The sequence below is a fragment of the Myodes glareolus genome, chromosome 21 (genome assembly GCF_982192425.1).
Source record: "Myodes glareolus chromosome 21, mMyoGla1.1, whole genome shotgun sequence".
Taxonomy (NCBI): Eukaryota; Metazoa; Chordata; class Mammalia; order Rodentia; family Cricetidae; genus Myodes; species Myodes glareolus.
In genome coordinates this window covers 13,126,198-13,144,066 of record NC_142046.1, presented here as the reverse complement: position 1 = coordinate 13,144,066, position 17,869 = coordinate 13,126,198, and the positions used below count along the sequence as shown (strand labels likewise).

The 17,869-nt window shown below is 50.7% G+C and overlaps 1 protein-coding gene across 7 annotated transcripts in view; it reads right to left on the bottom strand.

Annotated features, from left to right (window-relative positions):
• Positions 1 to 3,614: 3,614 nt before the first annotated feature.
• Slc25a25 (solute carrier family 25 member 25) overlaps positions 3,615 to 17,869 on the bottom strand; it is a 33,598-nt gene continuing 19,343 nt past the window's right edge. For 3 of the 7 annotated variants that reach the window (XM_085681363.2, XM_087899770.1, XM_048432097.3), the window contains exons 2-10: positions 10,623 to 10,749; positions 10,452 to 10,539; positions 9,467 to 9,578; positions 8,169 to 8,327; positions 6,810 to 6,962; positions 6,490 to 6,597; positions 6,231 to 6,398; positions 5,544 to 5,694; positions 3,615 to 5,460 (exon numbers count right to left, since the gene is read on the bottom strand). In XM_085681363.2, coding sequence (XP_085537489.1) covers positions 5,276 to 5,460; positions 5,544 to 5,694; positions 6,231 to 6,398; positions 6,490 to 6,597; positions 6,810 to 6,962; positions 8,169 to 8,327; positions 9,467 to 9,578; positions 10,452 to 10,539; positions 10,623 to 10,749 — 1,251 coding nt within the window. In that variant the 3' untranslated portion in view covers positions 3,615 to 5,275. Of the gene's footprint in view, positions 5,461 to 5,543; positions 5,695 to 6,230; positions 6,399 to 6,489; positions 6,598 to 6,809; positions 6,963 to 8,168; positions 8,328 to 9,466; positions 9,579 to 9,793; positions 9,830 to 10,451; positions 10,540 to 10,622; positions 10,750 to 13,220; positions 13,506 to 17,869 lie in introns of those variants that run through there. The other 4 variants (XM_048432100.3, XM_048432096.3, XM_048432098.3 and 1 more) reach the window with 3 other exon arrangements.

Genomic DNA, 17,869 nt, shown 5'->3' with positions numbered 1-17,869 from the left:
ATATATATCTTGGTTTACCTTAACTCGGCCTCTCAAACGCTGGGATTACACCGTGCCACTTTTTATTCTTGCAAGGATAATCGCTAATCGCTGGGTTTGGGGCCCCCTCCTAATCTCGAATAGACTTGACACACTGGGAACCAGCCCAGAGGACAGAGGGCAAGTGAGCTCCAGAGCCCCTGGCTTGCTGAAGCGGAGGCAGCTTGAGCACCCGGAGTCCTTCTGACCAGATGAGAAGCTAGGCACCAGGCTGCTAACCCACCTAACGGCAGCCATAAGGTCTGCTCCTCCCTTCCTCCTCAGAAGCCAAGTCCCATGAAACTCTTGCCTGAATTCCCCCCCACCTGACTGACTGGTTGCTATGGTTTCTGTGGGGAAAGGTCCCCAAACTGCAATGACAGTTTCATCCTAATGACTCCATATGCAAAGATCCTCCTCCTAAACAAGATGATGTCCTGAGGTTCCGAGAGGACACAAAGTTAAAGAACACTGTGTACTGGTGGTCCATCCCAGTTCCACACCTGGGCACACCCCACGTGTGTGTGCTGGACTCCCTGAGCTGTTTCCTGCCATCCCCATAGCAACGTGGCCTGGCCACTTGGTGCTCAGGGCCATCAAGGACATTGGAGGAGGACTGGGCACCAGAGAGACAACTGCAAGGTCCCCTCCTCCCAGGAGGCTGGAAGGAGACTAGAGACAGAATGCAAACCACAGGGGAAATTCAGGTGCTGAAGGCTGATGACAGGACTCCAGGCTGTGTGTGTGCTGGGGCCCCGCACAGCCAGTGAGGTTGGCTGCAGGGGGACTAGGAAGAGGCCCAGTTAGGTTTTTATGGCTGGAACTTGAAAGTGTTTCAGAGGAATCCAGGTAGTGGTGGCACAAGCCATTAACCCCAGCACTCAGGAAGCAGAGACAAGCGGATCTTTGTGAGTTCAAGGCCAGCCTGAACTAGAGTGAGTTCCATCCAGGACAGATTCCAAAGCTACAGAGAAACCCTGTCTCAAAAACCAAAACAAACAAACAAAAAAGAAGTATTTCAGAGGCTTTTGTTATGGAAAAAAAAGAAAACTTGTGGTTTAAGCCTACAATCCCAGCAGTTGGGAAGAGGAGGGAGGATGGACTATGAAATCAAGGCCAGCTCTGTTACACAGCAAGCACACAAAACAAAAGAAAAAACAAACCAGCAACTAGGTACTACTAGTGGAGCCTTGGAGTGAAGACACTTTCCGGGCCTCCCTAGCACACAGGCTCAGCACTGGCTGAGCGAGGAGCACTGAAGACAAGCTTCAGGGCTTCCTGGCACCTTGCCTGTGCAGTCAGTGCTTTTAACCAAAGAGCTGTCTCTCAAGTCCCTTGTTTTTGATTTTTCCAGACAGACTTTCTCTGCATAGCCCTGGCTAACCTGGAACTCACTTTGTAGACCAGGCCGGCCTTGAACTCACAGAGATCCGCCTACCTCAGTGCTGGGATTAAAGGCATTTGCCACTGTGCCCACCCTAGACTGTTTTGTTTTACTATCTTCTAAATTTTCTGTGAGTATTTGGCCCGCCTGTTCATCTTGCATGTCTGGTACCTCTGGAGTCCAGAACAGGATGTTGGATGTCCTGAACCCACATGATAGTGAGCTGCCATAAGGGTGTTGGAAATTGAACTGATTTTGTGGAAGAGCAGCCAGTGTTGTAATCGCTGAGCCATCTCTCCAGACCTATATTTTTGAATTTTGATAGTTTTACTACAAACTGGTCTTCAAAACACACACACACACACACACACACACACACACACACACACACACACACACCCTGGTGCTGGGATAGCAGGACTAAACCACCACACCCTAATTTTGCTTTTGAGACAAGGTCTCACTACACAGCCCCGACTGTCCTGAAACTCACTCTGTAGACCAGGCTGACCTCAAACTCAGAGATCCACCTGCCTCTGCTTCCTGAGTGCTGGGATTAAAGGTGTGTGCACCATGCCAGCACAAGCTACCCAGGTTTGTTTTCACTCAGCAGGGAACAGGTACATACCCGGGGATAGATCTGCTGGTTCACAAGGGGCACCGATTACCTGCACTCACGTTGTTACCAAGGGTGGTTCCACTGGAACGCTTATACTTGACCGTTCTGCCACTGGAAGCGTCCGGGTGGGCTGCTCGAGTCTCAGCAAGCATGCATGTCGTTCCTTCAAAGTCATTCTAATGCTTGTGTGCACGCTGGCACCTGTCTTTCCTGATGATTCACAGAACAGGGCCCTTTATTGTGCCCCCTTCTTTGTGACACATCATTTGTAAAAAAGTTGTATTTATGTGGGTGCACGTGTGCACCACAGTCTACTGTGAAGGTCACAGGTCAACCTAAGGAAATCAGTTCTCTCCTACCACGCGGGGCTCAGGTCCTCGGGCGTGGCAACAAATGTCTTTCCTAAAGAGCCATCTTAGCAGCCTGTGGGGTGTCTTTTTTCCCCCGAGACGGGTTTTTCTCACTGGCCTTGACCTCAGAGATCTGCCTGCCTCTGCCTCCTAAGTGCTGGAATTAAAGGCATGAACCACCGTGCCCAGCTAAGTGACTAATTAAAATTTTTCTTAATTCACGTAACATGAGTTTGTGGGTGTATACCACTTGTGAGTCTGGCTCTTTGGGAGCAGTGCTGCCTGACACAGGTGCTGGTTTGTGCTCTTTGCCCCCGAGTCATCTCTCTAGGCTGTAACCATCTTTATTAATTTGTTCTTTGGGCTTATGTGTGTGGGTGTGAATGTGGAGGTCAGAGGACAACTTGTAGGAGTTGGTTCCCCCACCAAGTGGGTGCTAGGGATTGAAATCAGATCACCAGGCCCGACAGCTGGCAAGTTTGCCTGCTGAGACTACCATCTGAGCCATCTCTTCAGCCCCTAAATGTCGTTTTTAAATTGGATCCGTATCTTGAGTTACAGGATTTAATACACTGGTTCCTCCAAGCCTGTGGCTTGTCACTTTGATGGAAAGTTTTGAGTGACAGGGACCGGAGTTTAAGGTTTTAGGTCTGTGAATCACTCAGGCATGTAGGTCACTCACAAAAAAACAGAGGAAGAGGGAGACAGAGTTGAGAGCTTTGGCGAGAACCCAGGTGAGAAGCAATCGGGCAGCAGGGTGGCTGTGGTGAGCACTGGGGTCCTAGACGCACCTGAAGGGAGAAGGGATTCTCTCGACCAGAGTAGAGAGAGAAGAGGAAGGAAGTAGGGTGCTGCTGACAACCCGGAGGGGTTTGACGTAAGTCAGAAGAATGGGGTCACCCTTTGCTGGAGTCACAAAGACGGAGGAAAGCCAGGACCTGGCCTTTGACATGCAACACTTCAATGCCCGCAGCGGTTCCAGCAGAGGGTGAGCTCGTGGCTGCAGGGACTCAGAGTCGTCCTCTAACAAGGCTCTGACGGCTCTGCACCCGGGAGACCTGGAGACCACGTGAAGAATAAGCTCCCAGCAGGAAGGGCAGGCCATACCACACATGGAACACCAAACCACTAAAGACGAAGTGCTTCCCGCAGCTGAGGTGTAAGCATGTAGGCACTGAATAAGGAATAAGGAAAATATAAATGTCCCCAACACCCAAGCCCAGAACAGAAAACCCTGGCTCCATTGTCACATTTGAAGCAACTTTATTAGAAGGCTGCTTGCCTTTGACAACTCCAGTTACAGCGATAGACTATGCAGACGGTCCTTTCTGCACTGATCTCTGCACCGTGTTTGGATTCTCCTCGTCGGGCTGTGCTGGGACAATGGAGGTTCAATCGCCAAGTGGAGCTGGCCACTCATTAAGCAAGGGCAGCCGTGGGCCAGGAGGGAGCCCAGGTCACAGGCCGGGGAGGGCAGGCCACCCAGTCTTTTAGTCCTCACCCCCACACCAGTGAAGCGCCCACTGCCTTGTCATTCCAGAAGGGTAAAATAAAGAAATCCTCCCAACCCAGGAAAGGACATTAAACTGCCACCTTTCCCACTACCCGACGCGCCTGCCAGGGGATGCTTTCCACAGTAAGGGTCCTCCCTCCCTTGTGTCTTTCCTTCTGTTTCCAGCTGGGAGAGGAATTCCTTTGGACAGACAGCCAGTGTAGGCAGCAGGTAAAGTCACTCTGTGGCCACTTTTCCATCTCATCTCCCCACCCCCACCAGGTGGTGATGGGAAGGTACAATCAACCATGAACATAAATATGAATAAAAAATGTACTTGACAATGACAGGCTATTAATTAAACAAATCTATAAAAATAGTTAGGACATAACTCTGTTCAAATAAATACAAAATAAATAGGCTCCAAGCAGTGTGATAAGCCGTGTGGAATGTGAGGTTGGTCCCACTCGGCCCACAGGACCTCAAAACAGACTTTAAAGCAGCCAAACCACTTCTCTCCGGCTCTCTCTGTAAGTGCTGTACACGTGCATTGTCCAGCTTGTCCTTCCGAACCAAAGCCTTTATCCAGTTAAGACATAATTAAGGCCTTCAGCATCTTTTCCTTCTCATCAGGACAGCACACAGGGGACAGACACCCTGCCCCACCCTCATACCACAGACTGGAACAGTAAATGTGGTCACGAGCTGGTGCCAGTCCTGACAGGGTTTAGAGACAGCTCAGAGGACATTAGGCCCATGCAGGTATCACAGATCCTCTGGGATCCAGGTCCTAGATTAGCTTTCAGCAAAGCCATGCACCGCCGTGTCAGGCAGCCAGTGCCTGAGGACACAGGCACATCCACACAGCTTTGCTGGTGAGCTCAGAAGAGGCAAGGACATTAAGGTAGTCCTTCAGCTTCCTGTACCACAGGTCCACATGAATGCTGCAGCTTGGGACACAGGTTTGGAGGAGCGGCACTGAGGGGAGAGGAGGTCCACTTCCTACCACAGCACATCCATAGGGAAGACATGGGGGGACACAGGAATGCTCTTTGGACCAGAGGGAGGGTGTGGCTGAGGTCTGGCTGCGTGAATGAGATGGAAGAACTAAGCTGGTCTCCAAGCTCACTATCTGGCAGGCATTGCAGGAAACATCCTGTCTCTAGGTGCAGGAGCCTACATCCTACTGACCTCTGGACCCCAAGGAATGTCCACAGGTCTTCCTTGGAAGGGACACAAGGGCCTGCCAGGTCAGCAGGACCAGCCCAGAACTTGCCAGCCCCTGCCCCTCTCCTGTGGCATCCTGGGTTTCACAGCTTGGGTAAGTCAGCTTAGTGTTGGCACATTCACAGAATGAGATGGCTGCACACCCTGGGCTGCAGCCCAGGATCACCAAGTCCGCCACCCTCCCGTCACCGAGACTGCACACCCAGGGTGATCTTCAGGTTCTCGTATACCACGTAGCTGATGCTCACAGCTGGAATCACCTTCATGAAGTTGGGGGCCAGCCCCCGGTATAGCCCAAAGGCCCCTTCAGTCCGTAGAATCTGTCTGAAGAGGCTGGTCATGGTTACCTCAGGCGCACCCTCAATGGAGGCTATGGGAGAGAGGCCACAGGTCAGATGCTGCCTGCCAGCCACCCCAACTACTAGGGACATGGAAGTCAGCACAGGACCTTACCTTGTGCCTGCATTCGAGTCCTGACCAAGGCCAGTGGGTAGCTTGCCAGCTGGCCACAAGTACTAGAGATAGTGCCACAGGCCAGGAGAACGAACACACCGGGATCTGCGCTGTTCACTGCATAGCGCTGTAGCCAGGTATTTTTCAGTGTCTAGGGGCAAGCAGGACCAGAGGTGAGTCTTAAAGAGCCAGCATGGGAGAGACGTGCTGGGGTGGGGCAGCCACTGAACCCACGGGAAAGCCGTTTCCTATCACATGAGATCTGAGAGGCCAGTGTAAACTGATTCGCTTGGCCTGGGCCTTGCTGAACTCCTGACTAGCTGGCCTTTTGCATCCGCTGTTACTTGGGCTTCTTGGCTAGGGCAGGGAGAAGGATGAGGGTAAAGGGAGCACTATGTTCCCATGCAGAGCACCTGGTGGCCTTTGCGGTCTGGAGTCTGAGATCTGTGAGTGCCCAATGGTCACTGTGTTCTGGGATCTGCCTGCTGAACCTCTGGACCCTAAAAGGGTAGATCTGGGACAAAGTCTGAACCCGCTATGCAAGAGGTGCAGGGCAATGTGAGACCACTGCAGTGGGCAGTGGACTACTATCTCTGATCTAAGCATCTCTATCAGGGAGGGTGGGGTAACAGGCAGGTGCTGAGTTTCACTCTCTGGTCCCAGGGTCTATGCCCAATAGGGCCTCACCTCATAGACAGCGAGGTCGATGCCAGCATAGGGGATGATCCCCAGCATGTTGGGGATGTAGCCTTTGTAGAAGGCAGCTACACCCTCTTTAGCCAAGATCCTCCTGGCACAGTCTAGCATGCCCGAGTACTGGCCTGTCTTTCGCAGGGCCATTCGGGTCTTCAGAACCTGCAATGAGAATGACAGCAACCATAAGCACAGCCCATTCCTCTCTGTGCCCCTTGGGTACTGCCCACTCCAGGACCCAGGTGGCCCTTACCTCCATCGGGTAGATACTACTCTGAGCAATGGCCCCAGCCAAGGAGCCTGCCACAAGCCTTTCATGGATCCTCAGCGTCTCCTGATCACTGCCAACAAGGCGCTTCATCTAAAACAGGAAAAAACAAAGGGATGCACCTGGGGCCACGGCGCCTCTCCTGGCCCTGTCCTTCCTCTCACAGCCAGTTAGCTTTGGATGAAACCCGTGACTCTGAAGCTACTTTATGCTGTCCCCAGAAGGAAGTGGTAGGAGAGCTGGTGTCCTCCTCCCCTACCCCAGGCCTCCAGCTACTATCTGTCAACCCTCTCCCAGGCTCTCACCTGCTCATATGCCATGAATTTGATGGCCGACTCAGGGGCAATTTTGAGGACGTTGATGCCATTGCCCCGCCAGAGAGACTTGGCCCCCCCTTCTCGAATCATCTGTGTGAATCCGCCTATGATGCACATATTGTTGCTGCGGGAGGCATGGACCTGAGGGGAGATCAGAGGTCAGGAGAATGCAGCAGGATTGAGGACTGCCACTATTCACTCTGGGAGGAGTCGGGTGCTTTCAGAACACTAGGAAGGCTCTTCCCTCTGAGTAATTTGAGGGATAACTTAGCATCCTGATGATTTAACAGGCATGGCTGGATGTTTTTGCTTTATTATTATTATTATTATTATTATTGACAGGCTCTTATACTGACAGGCTGCCTTAAATTTTCAATCTTCCCAAGAACTGGCACTGGAAGTATGCCCATCAACCCAGACAGGACAGCTCTTAATCTCTACATATACATCCCTGGAATTCTGTTAAAAACAAAAGTGAGAGGGAACTGTTCAAATTTCTGTTTTCTCAGAGGCTCTGGAAGGAGAAATGGCTTCTTCGGGCCACAGAGCTGTGAAGAGGTGCCAGTCCAAGCTAGATTAAGCCTAAAGCTCTATGTCTGTCTATTTCTGGACGACAGGGTGAGATCCCACCTACTTATGCCAGGGGAGATGGGGCGGTGCCCACAAAGCACTAACTCCAACTCCATTAGAGGGGGTGGGGTGGGGGGGGGTAAAGCAGGGCCCAAGCTGAGGGAGCGAGGGGAAGCTGAGCCACCAATAACCATGGGTAAAAATCAGTTTCCTACTTATCAACATGAACATGTTCAGTCTGTTCAGGGGGCTTCTGGGGAGGTGCTGCTTCTGGGCAGGCCAGGCCTCCTGGCAGAAGCAAAATGGGGTAGGTAACTGGTCACTGTTCAGACAGACACCAAAGTCCACGAGTGTCCACATGTGGGTCATTTCACAATGCTTCCCTGACATCAGACAGGCTTATCTCTGCCCTGTGGACGTGGAGCTGCATGCCTAGGCAAGGGAGAGGCACTGCTTCTCGACGGCCTCCGGGTCATGAAAGGATCAGCTCATCCTGTCTCCCATGAGGTACCCTGTTCATTCTGAGACGAGCTGAAGGAACCCAGGTCACGCCACACTTCACGTAACAAGCCCATGGAAGGTGATGCACAGCTTATGTTTCTCAGATAAAGTCAGAGCAGCTAAATGCAAGGTTACCTAGGCCTGGATCTCCTGGTGTCTGCAAAGCATTAACTCCATCAGCTGGGGTGGGACGTTTGGGTTTTTCAAGCAGGGCCCCAGATGAGGGAGGGAGAGGAAGTTGAGTCACTAATGAACCACACGTAGAAATCTGCTCACCTGCATGAGCACCTTCAGTCTGTCCAGGGGAGCAGTGCAGGTTCTGGAAACGGCCCCTGCCCCGCCTCCGGCCACCAGGTGCCTCCACCACATCCCTGTCTGCCTCTCTTCCACTGTGAACTCATCCGGGACTGTCAGATTCTCGCCAACATCGAAGATCTATGGGGGAGACAAGCAGAGACAAAGTCAGCTTCACTCAGGACATCGTGGCAAAGCTGCCAGTCATCTGGAGACAGTCACTGCCTTCCACCCTTTCAAGTGGCCAACAAATGGTGAGGATGGAAGGCACTGAAAACTCACTGGAACTCTTGGCTCTGACAGTGGCTGCAGCTCTTGACCTTGTAAGTCATCTAGACGAGGAGAGAGCATCACAAAACTGCTGGGGTGCCCTTTTAAAGGCGGCTCTTACATCTTCCGGCAAGGACTGCAGGGATGGACCACAAGGATCAGGGAAGATGAACAGAAAACCTTGCAACCTGATGTGGAACTGGATTGCTGGCAGGACAGAATGTTATGCAAGGCCTCAGCAAGCAGAGTTCTGTGCTGCCTGCGTGATACCTTCTCTCTGGAACTGGTCCCAGTCAGCTCTGCTGACCTCTGGGCTCAGGTCAGAGACAGGCCAGCTGTTCTGAGCCCTAGAATCAGCCACTTCCTTTCACCCAAGAAGCCCTGATCTGGCACTGTAGGAGCAGGGTGGATAAAGCAGGGGCAGCCCAGCCAAGGACAGCAGAAGTCTTGGGCAGGGGGTTGGCTCAGAATGACATTTCTAATTGTGGAAGCACATCTGCATTTCTGAACATGGAACCACGCCGAGAGAGTGAGAAACAGTTATGTAGGCCCCTATAGGGCATGCTTATTAAAAACAAAAACCAAAAAGCCAGAGTCTAACTCTGTATGGCCTTTAACTCACTATGCTTCTCTGTCTCAGCTAGGACATGCTATTTTTGTCATAGAGAGAAAATGATACTAAAAAAGAAACCAAGGGAAGGCAGAGGCATCTGTAGCAAGGTTTCTGCCACCATCCCATGGAGGACAGACTGTATGCTTCTGGGAGAAGCAGTAGCACTGGGAAGAGAGATATTTGGAAGGAACTGTGAAGGACAGAGGCATGTGTGGATAGGAAGGTACGCCCAGTGAAGGGCCAGGGGACAGTCACACTGTTCAGGCTGGTCAGAAAGAGGAGGAACACATGGCTGACTAAGGGGGAACTACATCTCACTGACTCAGGCCTGCGTGGGGAAGGGATAACTGACGCACACGAAGGTGACTGCCTGGGTGGACAGGGGGTGTGGCCTCACCGTGGAGTGCTTCCAGTACAGGATGATCTCAGGGATGTTCTCCACGGGGTGCAGCAGGTGGTAGTCCCTCCACTCGTTCCAGTCGATGGTCATCGTGCCGTTCTTGTCCATGCTGCAAGGCAGAAGCCTGGTCACTCCCACGTGTCACACCCATCTGCACCCGTGTGCCCACTACCTAGGCGGGATGAAGGCAGATGCCATGGCCACCAAGGAAACCAAAGGCGCCTATGTGCCCATGAGAAAGGCTAAGGTGGCTCAATACCCCATTTTCCACAAAACCCCATTCTGATCAGGGAGGTAGGCAGTCATGGGGTGACAGATACTTACTAGGTGACAGGGCCCCAGAAGTGGCCCGTTCGTATTCTGACAGACAGACAAGGGAGGATGCCGAGGAGAGAGGAGAAACAACACAGATAAATGCTTTGAGCAGGTTAGTAAAGCAAGCGTACACCCAAGGACACTGGGGGCCAGCACAGCATGCGAACACAACCTTCAGTGGGGAGCAGAAGTGGGCTCTGGGGCTGCTGTCCCTGTGGCCAGCTGCCTCTCAGCACAGCCGGGTACAAACTGTTCTATTTGCTGAGCTTTCCGGAAGCCCTCTCTGCCCATGAGGGAGCCATCTTTCTGGCCAGCATATGTGGCTACAGAGTGAAGAACAAGGCACTAGCAGAACCCAAGTCAAGGCCCACACATGGTGCAAGCCCCTCTTCATCAGGCAGAGAAAAGTGTTTCAGGGATACTTCTCCAACCTGAAATGCCCACAACTCATCTTGTCATTTTAAGGATCACTGGCAAATAGGCTAATTCCAGATTATGAGTCTTAGAATAGGGCTGCAAACCCCGGGAGAAGACTGCTTTGGGAAAGGGCTTCTTATCCTTCCAAACTACAGGACTAGTTTCAGGGCAGCAGGTCAACATGAACAGCACATGAATTAGTCCAAAAGCCACTAAAATATTCCAGAGAACAGAGCTCACCCACACTTACCTCTTAAGAATCTTCTCCGCCTGCTGTTCAGAGATCTTGACACCCAGGTCCCGCAGGGACTGCATGATCTCTTGAGCATCGATTCGTCCTGTGACAAAAGGGCTGTGAGCAGGGTCAGGCATTTGGAAAGCCGGAGGTATTCCCAGCAGAGGAGCTAGAAGCCAAACTTACCATCATTCTTTTTGTCCAGACTCTTGAACACCAGCCTCAGTTTTTTCTCATGATCTTGGAGGTAATGTACGAACTCTTCAAAGTCCAATTGCCCATCAAGGTCCTTGTCACCTGCTTGCACAATTTTCTAGAAAACCAAAGTAAGAACTTGAGATTTGGCTCACTAGTCTCTTGTCACAATGGGGAAATAACTGCTCTCCACAGGGCCCCACGATGTCCTGTCTCTAAGGATAAGCTAGCCTACAGGAACCCTCTCATGTCGATTTTACTACCCAGCAGAGCCGCTGCTTAGGTTCCCAGAGGCTACCTAGAAGCCAAGCAGTCCCCCTTCCCCAGGAAGATTTCAGAGAGGCAGGGCAGGGCGGCGTGCTGCTTGCTCTTTCCAAGAATTCCCGAGGTCAGTTTGTTCCCCAGCCAGAGTTAACAGCTTGGCTCCCTTGCAGGGGTGTCCCTGGAACTAGACTTCAGCCCATCCTTGCTGAGATGTGGGGATAGCGTTGGAATCCAGATTCCCTTAGGAACTCTGCTACTTGTTCCATCCCCTGTGGTGGCACTAGCCTAGTAACAATTTGGTGACTAGGGTGAAGGAGCAGACAATGCCTACTTGGCAGAAACGTTGCCAGGGAACACTCTGGAGGCTGCAGAGACAGGAAGAGCCAAGGGCAACTATTCTTGGGCTCATGAAGGCACTTCAAGTCCAGTCCCTGTCTCAGGGACATCAGATATAACCAACCCCAGATTCCTACCAGGTGCTAAAGGCCAGGGCAGCTTTACTAGTCCGGTGACCTAAGGCTATAAGTGACCCTGACCCCCCACCCCCGGCAGCTGCGGCAGCAACTGGAAGCAAAGCAGTTGGGCGTTTCATCCCCTAGGACAGGGCATGGGGTATGGAAAGACTTTTTACTGAGGCCTTTCCAGCAGCTTACTCGAGGAGGCACAGCCTATCCTTTCCCACATGTTGCAAAGCAAGAAACAGTACTTAGATGGTGTTCAGGGGCAGCCATGGCTGTCACATGCATCCTGAACCACCTTCAGATCTTATTACCACCCTAAAAGTTAATCTCAACAACTTGAGAATTTGTGGGAAAAATATAGGCCAGTCCAACTCAGCAGCACTTTGTTTTTTGTTTTTTAATTACATCTAGCCAGGAGTGGTGGTGTGCACCTTTAATCTCAGCACTCCAGAGGCAGAGGCAGATGGACCTTCGTGAATTCAAAACCAGGATGGTCTACACAGGGAGTTCCAGCCCACCCAGAACTACAGAGTGAGACCCTGTCGTGGGGAGGGGCCTTTTAAATCACATTATTTATTTATTTATTTGGAGAAGGTATTTTGAATCCCAAACAAGAGAACCTCCTAAGGAAAATATTCCTTGGTTCTCTTGTGGACAAATCCATTCACTTGTCAAAAATCAACATGCTAAGTCCAAGTGTTCTGAGCCAGCTAGAGTTTAAAACTGATGGATCACTCACTGGCTCACACTCCCAACGGTGGCCATCGCGGCTTCCCTCTTACTTAGCACGCTAGCCACTGATTCTGGGGAGCAGACATAGATCCCTAGGGCCCAACAGTGTGAGGGGTAGGTAGGCATGTGGAACAGATAGAGCACAGGTCTTATCTGCTAGATGGGATTTCAAGTAAGAAGGAAAAAGTATACGCCATATAGGGAGGAGGCATACAGAAGTCTCTCTGTTCCCAGGTAGCCTGTCTCCAAAGTAATCTGTCCTGGGGTGATGCCCTGTGACACAGGCCACCCACGACTGTGCTGTGCCCTTAAAAACATCCTCAAAGAGCTTGCTCTATACCTGTGGGCAAGGTGGTGCACACCTATAACCCTAGCACTAGAGAGGCTGAGGCAGGAGGCCTGTTGAGAGTCTGAGGTGATTCTGAGCTGTATACTAAGATCCTGCTGAAGAAACAAAGGCCAGCTGTGAGGGCAAAAGACAGATCTCTACAGGTACCAGGTCAGCAAAGAGACCTTGTCTTACAAAAGGGGGGGGGATGGACAGACAGACTTCTTCCCCCCCCCCCAAACCTATTCACGCCTGCTTTGCATCTCCAGTCTGCGAGCCACAAATCAACACATCCACACGGGGACAGCAAACCCCCACCCCATGTTTCAGCTTCCCATCATACAAGGGCCAGGATCACTGTGGCCATCTGTTTCTTGGTGTACCGAAGCATTTAAAAGTCCAGGAGGGAATGCTGCCCTCTAATCCCAGCCTCTCTCCTCCAGTGTTTCTAGCCTTGGCCCTGGAGTTGTAGAAGCTGCCCAAGCAGTGAGACAACCCCCATCCTCACTGACACCCAGTACATTTTAGGAGGCTCCACCGCAGCCAAGGAAAATGACTCCTATCCAGAGATTCCATCTCCTACAAGTGCCTTCTCTCCCAGCCCAGCCTTTCTTGGAAATTACATGAAAACCAGGCATTCCCATGACAGTGACCTAACTACTGGCTACAGCCAGAGGGCTGGGGAAACACCGACATTCCAGACATTCTCTCCTCTAGGCAGGAAGTCATGCCTAGTCCCAGTCACCCCTTCACTCAAAGCCAGTCCCTGCTGCTGCCCAGACCACCCTGGCTCAGCATACAGACCTGCTTCCACTGGCGGTAGGTGGAGAACTCTTGCGAGGGGATAAAGACACTGAGTTTGAAGATGGACTTCAGCTCTGCGGGAAGCCCATTGGACTCAAAGTACTGGAATTCAGTCTGGGCCTCCCCAGTGACCGGCACGTACAGGCACAGGCAGAGCATGCTGGTGAGACCGGGTGCTCAACCTCCCCTGGGAGCAAGTGCTGGCAGAAGTCAAGCGGGAAATGCTGGAGTTCCCAGGGAAATGGCACAAGAGATGTCTTGCCTCAGCTGTCACTGGCTGCTTAAATCCTGCCCTTTTACTTAATTGAAAAAAAAAATCCGCCCACTGTAGTGCAGCCAGCAGCCAATGAGCACAGCCCCAGCAGCAGACAGTATCAGGTTGCTCAAGAGCAGAGGAGCAAAGATCAGGACTAACGTCACTGCTTGCAGCAGTTAACTCTTGGAACCCGGGCAGCCGGCACTGCCTAAGTGCCTAGGTAGGGTGCAGTCCCATGCCCAAACAAACCTTCACCCCTGCCTGCCAACTCCTGAAAGTAAACGAACAGCCAGCAGTCTGGTTTCATACAAGGTCCCCAAATGCGTCATACTATGTAGCTTTCCCCTTAGTAAATAATTCCCAACTGAAAATTCAGTGGAAACAGAGGCTGAACCAGTGCCCATTTAAAATTGACCCAGGCTACTTACTGCGAGAGAGAGGAGCCTGAGAGACACATCCCCCACAATCCATAGGCACGCAGAACCCGGGAACCGCTTCGCGTCCATCAATCACTGGTTAGCCAAGGGTGAGACTCACGGTCCTCAAAGCCTAAGCCCCCTCAGAGCACTCAGAACCTTGCTGATCAGAGCTTTAAGAACTCTGCTGTGCCATCCTGAAGCCTTTTAAAATTAACTATGATTAAATGAGTTAGGTACAGGCTCAAACTGCAGTTCCAGCATTTTGGGGGCTAAACGAGAACCTCCAGTTTGAGGCCCTAAGCTTCATATTAAGACCTTGTCTCAAAAAACGGGGTGGGAGGGGCTGGAGAGATGTCTCAGCGGTTAAGAGCACTGCCTGCTCTTCCAAAGGTCCTGAGTTCAATTCCCAGCAACCACATGGTGGCTCACAACCATCTGTAATGAGGTCTGGTGCCCTCTTTCTGGTCTACAGACAGACAGAACACTATATACATAATAAATAAATAATTTTAAAAAATCGGGGTGGGATAGTGGCTCAGAATGCTCGTGGGCCACACTAAAGGCTCTGGGTTCATATGGCTTGACTGAGAAGTGCCTGAGAGATTAGTAACACACACCTCTGAGTGTGTCCAGGTAATTTCGGAGAAGACCAGCTAAGCGGAGAGGTTCTCCCCAGGAGCAGGATGGGGCTCCAGATGGAGTAAAGGGTGAAAGCAGAAAGCAGGCTGCTGTAGGCTCACTCTCTCCTCTCTCTGCCTCCTGGCCATCATGATGGACTTAAAACAGAAGCCAAGTGCTGGAGAGATGGCTCAGAGATTAAGAGCATTGCCTGCTCTTCCAAAGGTCCTGAGTTCAATTCCCAGCAACCACATGGTGGCTCACAATCATCTGTAATGGGATCTGGTGCCCTCTTCTGGCCTGCAGGCATATACACAGACAGAATATTCTGTATACAATACAGAATATTGTACACATAATAAATAAATAAATAAATATTTTAAAAAAAAAGAAGCCAAAACAAGTCCTTCCTCCCTAAACTGTCTTCACAGTAGCACAAACATGACCAGCTGCTGGGCATGGTAATTCAGGAGGCTGAAGCAGGAGCACTATTCAGGGTTCAAAGCCAACCTAATCTCAAAAACTAGTAAAATGGCTAGCATAAGGCTTATTCACCAGCAAGAAGAGAGGGGGAGACTGGAATTAAACTAGACCTTCTCACCTACGCCTTCTCACTGAAAATATTTATCTTGTGGCTGTGGGCATTCCCATTATCACCATGTCCACTGGCAGCCCAGCTCTAGATTCACACTTTAAGACAGAAGATCTCTGGTCCTTGAAGGATCTGATTTTTTAATTTTATTTTTAAATTGTATTATTTTTAACTGGTGTGTGTGTGTGTGTGTGTGTGTGTGTGTGTGTGTTGTGCCATGCACAAGTGATGTGCATGCAGGCGCTCTCAGGGGCCAGAGGAACCAGATTCCCTGGAGCTAGGTTTACATGTGGTATCGCGAAGCCTGGTATGGGTGCTGGGAGCTCAGGTCCTCCACAAAAGCAGCACATGCTCTTAACTGCTGAGCCGGCTCTCCAGCCCCCACATACATCATTCTTTACATGCCAACCTGCATTCTCTTTCCACTCCTTCCTTCCCTACACATGAGAGCTGCTGAGGGCAGGATGGCATCACTATGACAGGACAGGATCAGCCCCACCCCATTCCTTCTATGGCACATCCTTTATTCCTTCATCCCTTCCTAATATAGACTGAGCCTTGTCACTCCTGGGATGGATTACCATTTGAGAATCAGCAAAAGTGAAGGATTGACTCCAAAGTGTTTTGTTAAGAATCTGTGAAGATACAAGCCTTTAATCCCAGCACTCAGGAGGGTCTCTGTGAGTTCAAAGCCAGCCTGGTCTATACAGAATAAAACTGCTAAGAAGATTCTAGATTAAGACACTGTTGTATCATTGTGTATAACAGTGGAAGAGACTCTAACAATGGAGAGGGCATTCCAGGTTTCCTGAGACTTAAGTCTGTAAATCCAGGCCTTGGTGTGCGCTGGATCTGAGGAGAAGGCAAATCCAGGCAGGTTCCTGCTCAGATTCAGCCACCTCTGAAACTGTCCAATCCAGAATGTTCTGCTTTGGAGCTATTTTAACACACACCTACTGCTGGGGTCCTAATGAGAGAAAGCTACAGCTTCAGACCCTGCATGCCTGGTCTTCACCTCTTCCTTGACCCACAAAAAAGGCTTTGCCAGAAGCTTCTAGGTGAAGGCTGATGAGACGGCTCAGCAGGAAAAGTTACTTGCCGCCAAACCTACCACTTAGCTTGATTCCTGGGACGCACGGTGGAGGGAGCCTGCCAGTTGTCCTCCAACCCTCACTCACACACATGCACAAATGTAATTTTTTAAAAAGGCAGTGGTGGTGTACACCTTTAATCCCAGCACTTGGGAGATGCAGAGGCAGGAGGATCTCTGCAAGTTCCATGACAGCCAGGGCTACACACAGAGAAACTGTCTCAAACAAAACAAAAAACAAAAAAGGGGGCAGGGGCTAGAGAGATGGCTCAGCAGTTAGAGCACTTGCTGCTCTTCCAGAGGACATGGGTTCAATTCCCAACATTCACACGGTGGCTCACAGCCATCTGTAACTGTAGTTCCAGGGGATCTAACACCCTTTTGTGGCCTCCAAGGGCACCAGGCATGTACATGGTGCATGGACATACACACGGTACATCCATACCTACTTACCTACCTACCTACCTACATATATATAGTAAAAATTAATAAAAAAAATTCCTTGACTATAACAAAGGTTATTATTCTACACAGACCAATAGTTTTAGAGAGGCAAGGAATGTTCTCTGAAATGCTCTTCAAGTGCTTGTCAGCATACTATTTTACAGTGATACATCAATTCTATTCCAACATTAGTTTTGCTTCATTTTCTGTGGGGATGGGAATTGAACCCAGGGCCTCGAATACTAGGCAAGTGCTCTACAATTGAAACACAGCCACGGGCCCAACATAAGTTGTTTTTGGTTTTGAGACAGTTTCTCTATGTAGCCCAAGCTGGCTTTGAGCTTAGAATCTTCTGCCTTGGTTTTCCAAGTACTAGAATTACAGACACGAACCACCACCATTAGTTTAAGAAACTTTGGAACATTTTTCTTTTGAGCACAGATTGTGTTCAGTAGAGGCCTTGCATGGGGGCGCATATCTGACTCTCTAGGCCCAGGAGACTGACTGGGCTACACAAGCAGACTTTGTCCTTGTGTCCATACCTTATTCCCTGAAAGAAAGTAGAGCAAAGCAAAAGTCTTCACAAGGTGCTTGCTTAACTAAACACCCATCTTTTAATCCAAACTCCATCTTCAACACAGAAATGGACTCTCCCAGCAAGAGTCGGTCTCCAGGTGTCTGGTGCCTGAGCTGTGTGCTCCTGTGTGCTGTGACTTCAGACTGCAGGTCACAAGGAGTCCCTGCAGCCATCTCAGTCCTCTCTCCTGGAGCACACACCCTGCAGAATGACCTGGCTTGCCCAAGTCCCCAAGTCTACCGGTGACAGGACGCAGTCTCGCAGCCAGGGCTGGAATTCTCTTAAAACAGTCACAGCAGTGTCCTAAGCCAATTCCAAAGGAGGGAGATTTTAAAGTCCGGTTTCCAGGAAAGACCTGGAACCCCACACTTAGACCCCCATGAGCAACAAATCACACTGCAAACGTGAGCCACACACGAGGCATAGCGATGGCAGACTCGGGTCCCACTCCTGTCATTCCAAGGCAGCTCATGGCCCCAGGGACCCGATCACAGCACACCATGTGACGCTCTGCTCTTCTTCCTTACTCTATCTAGTTCAGTGACCCAAATCTTTTCCTGTCCTCGGACGCCCATTCCTACGACTGATGTGGGAAAACAATGGCAGCAGCACTAGAACCCCTGAAATCAGCGGCACCAGGTTTCACTCGATAG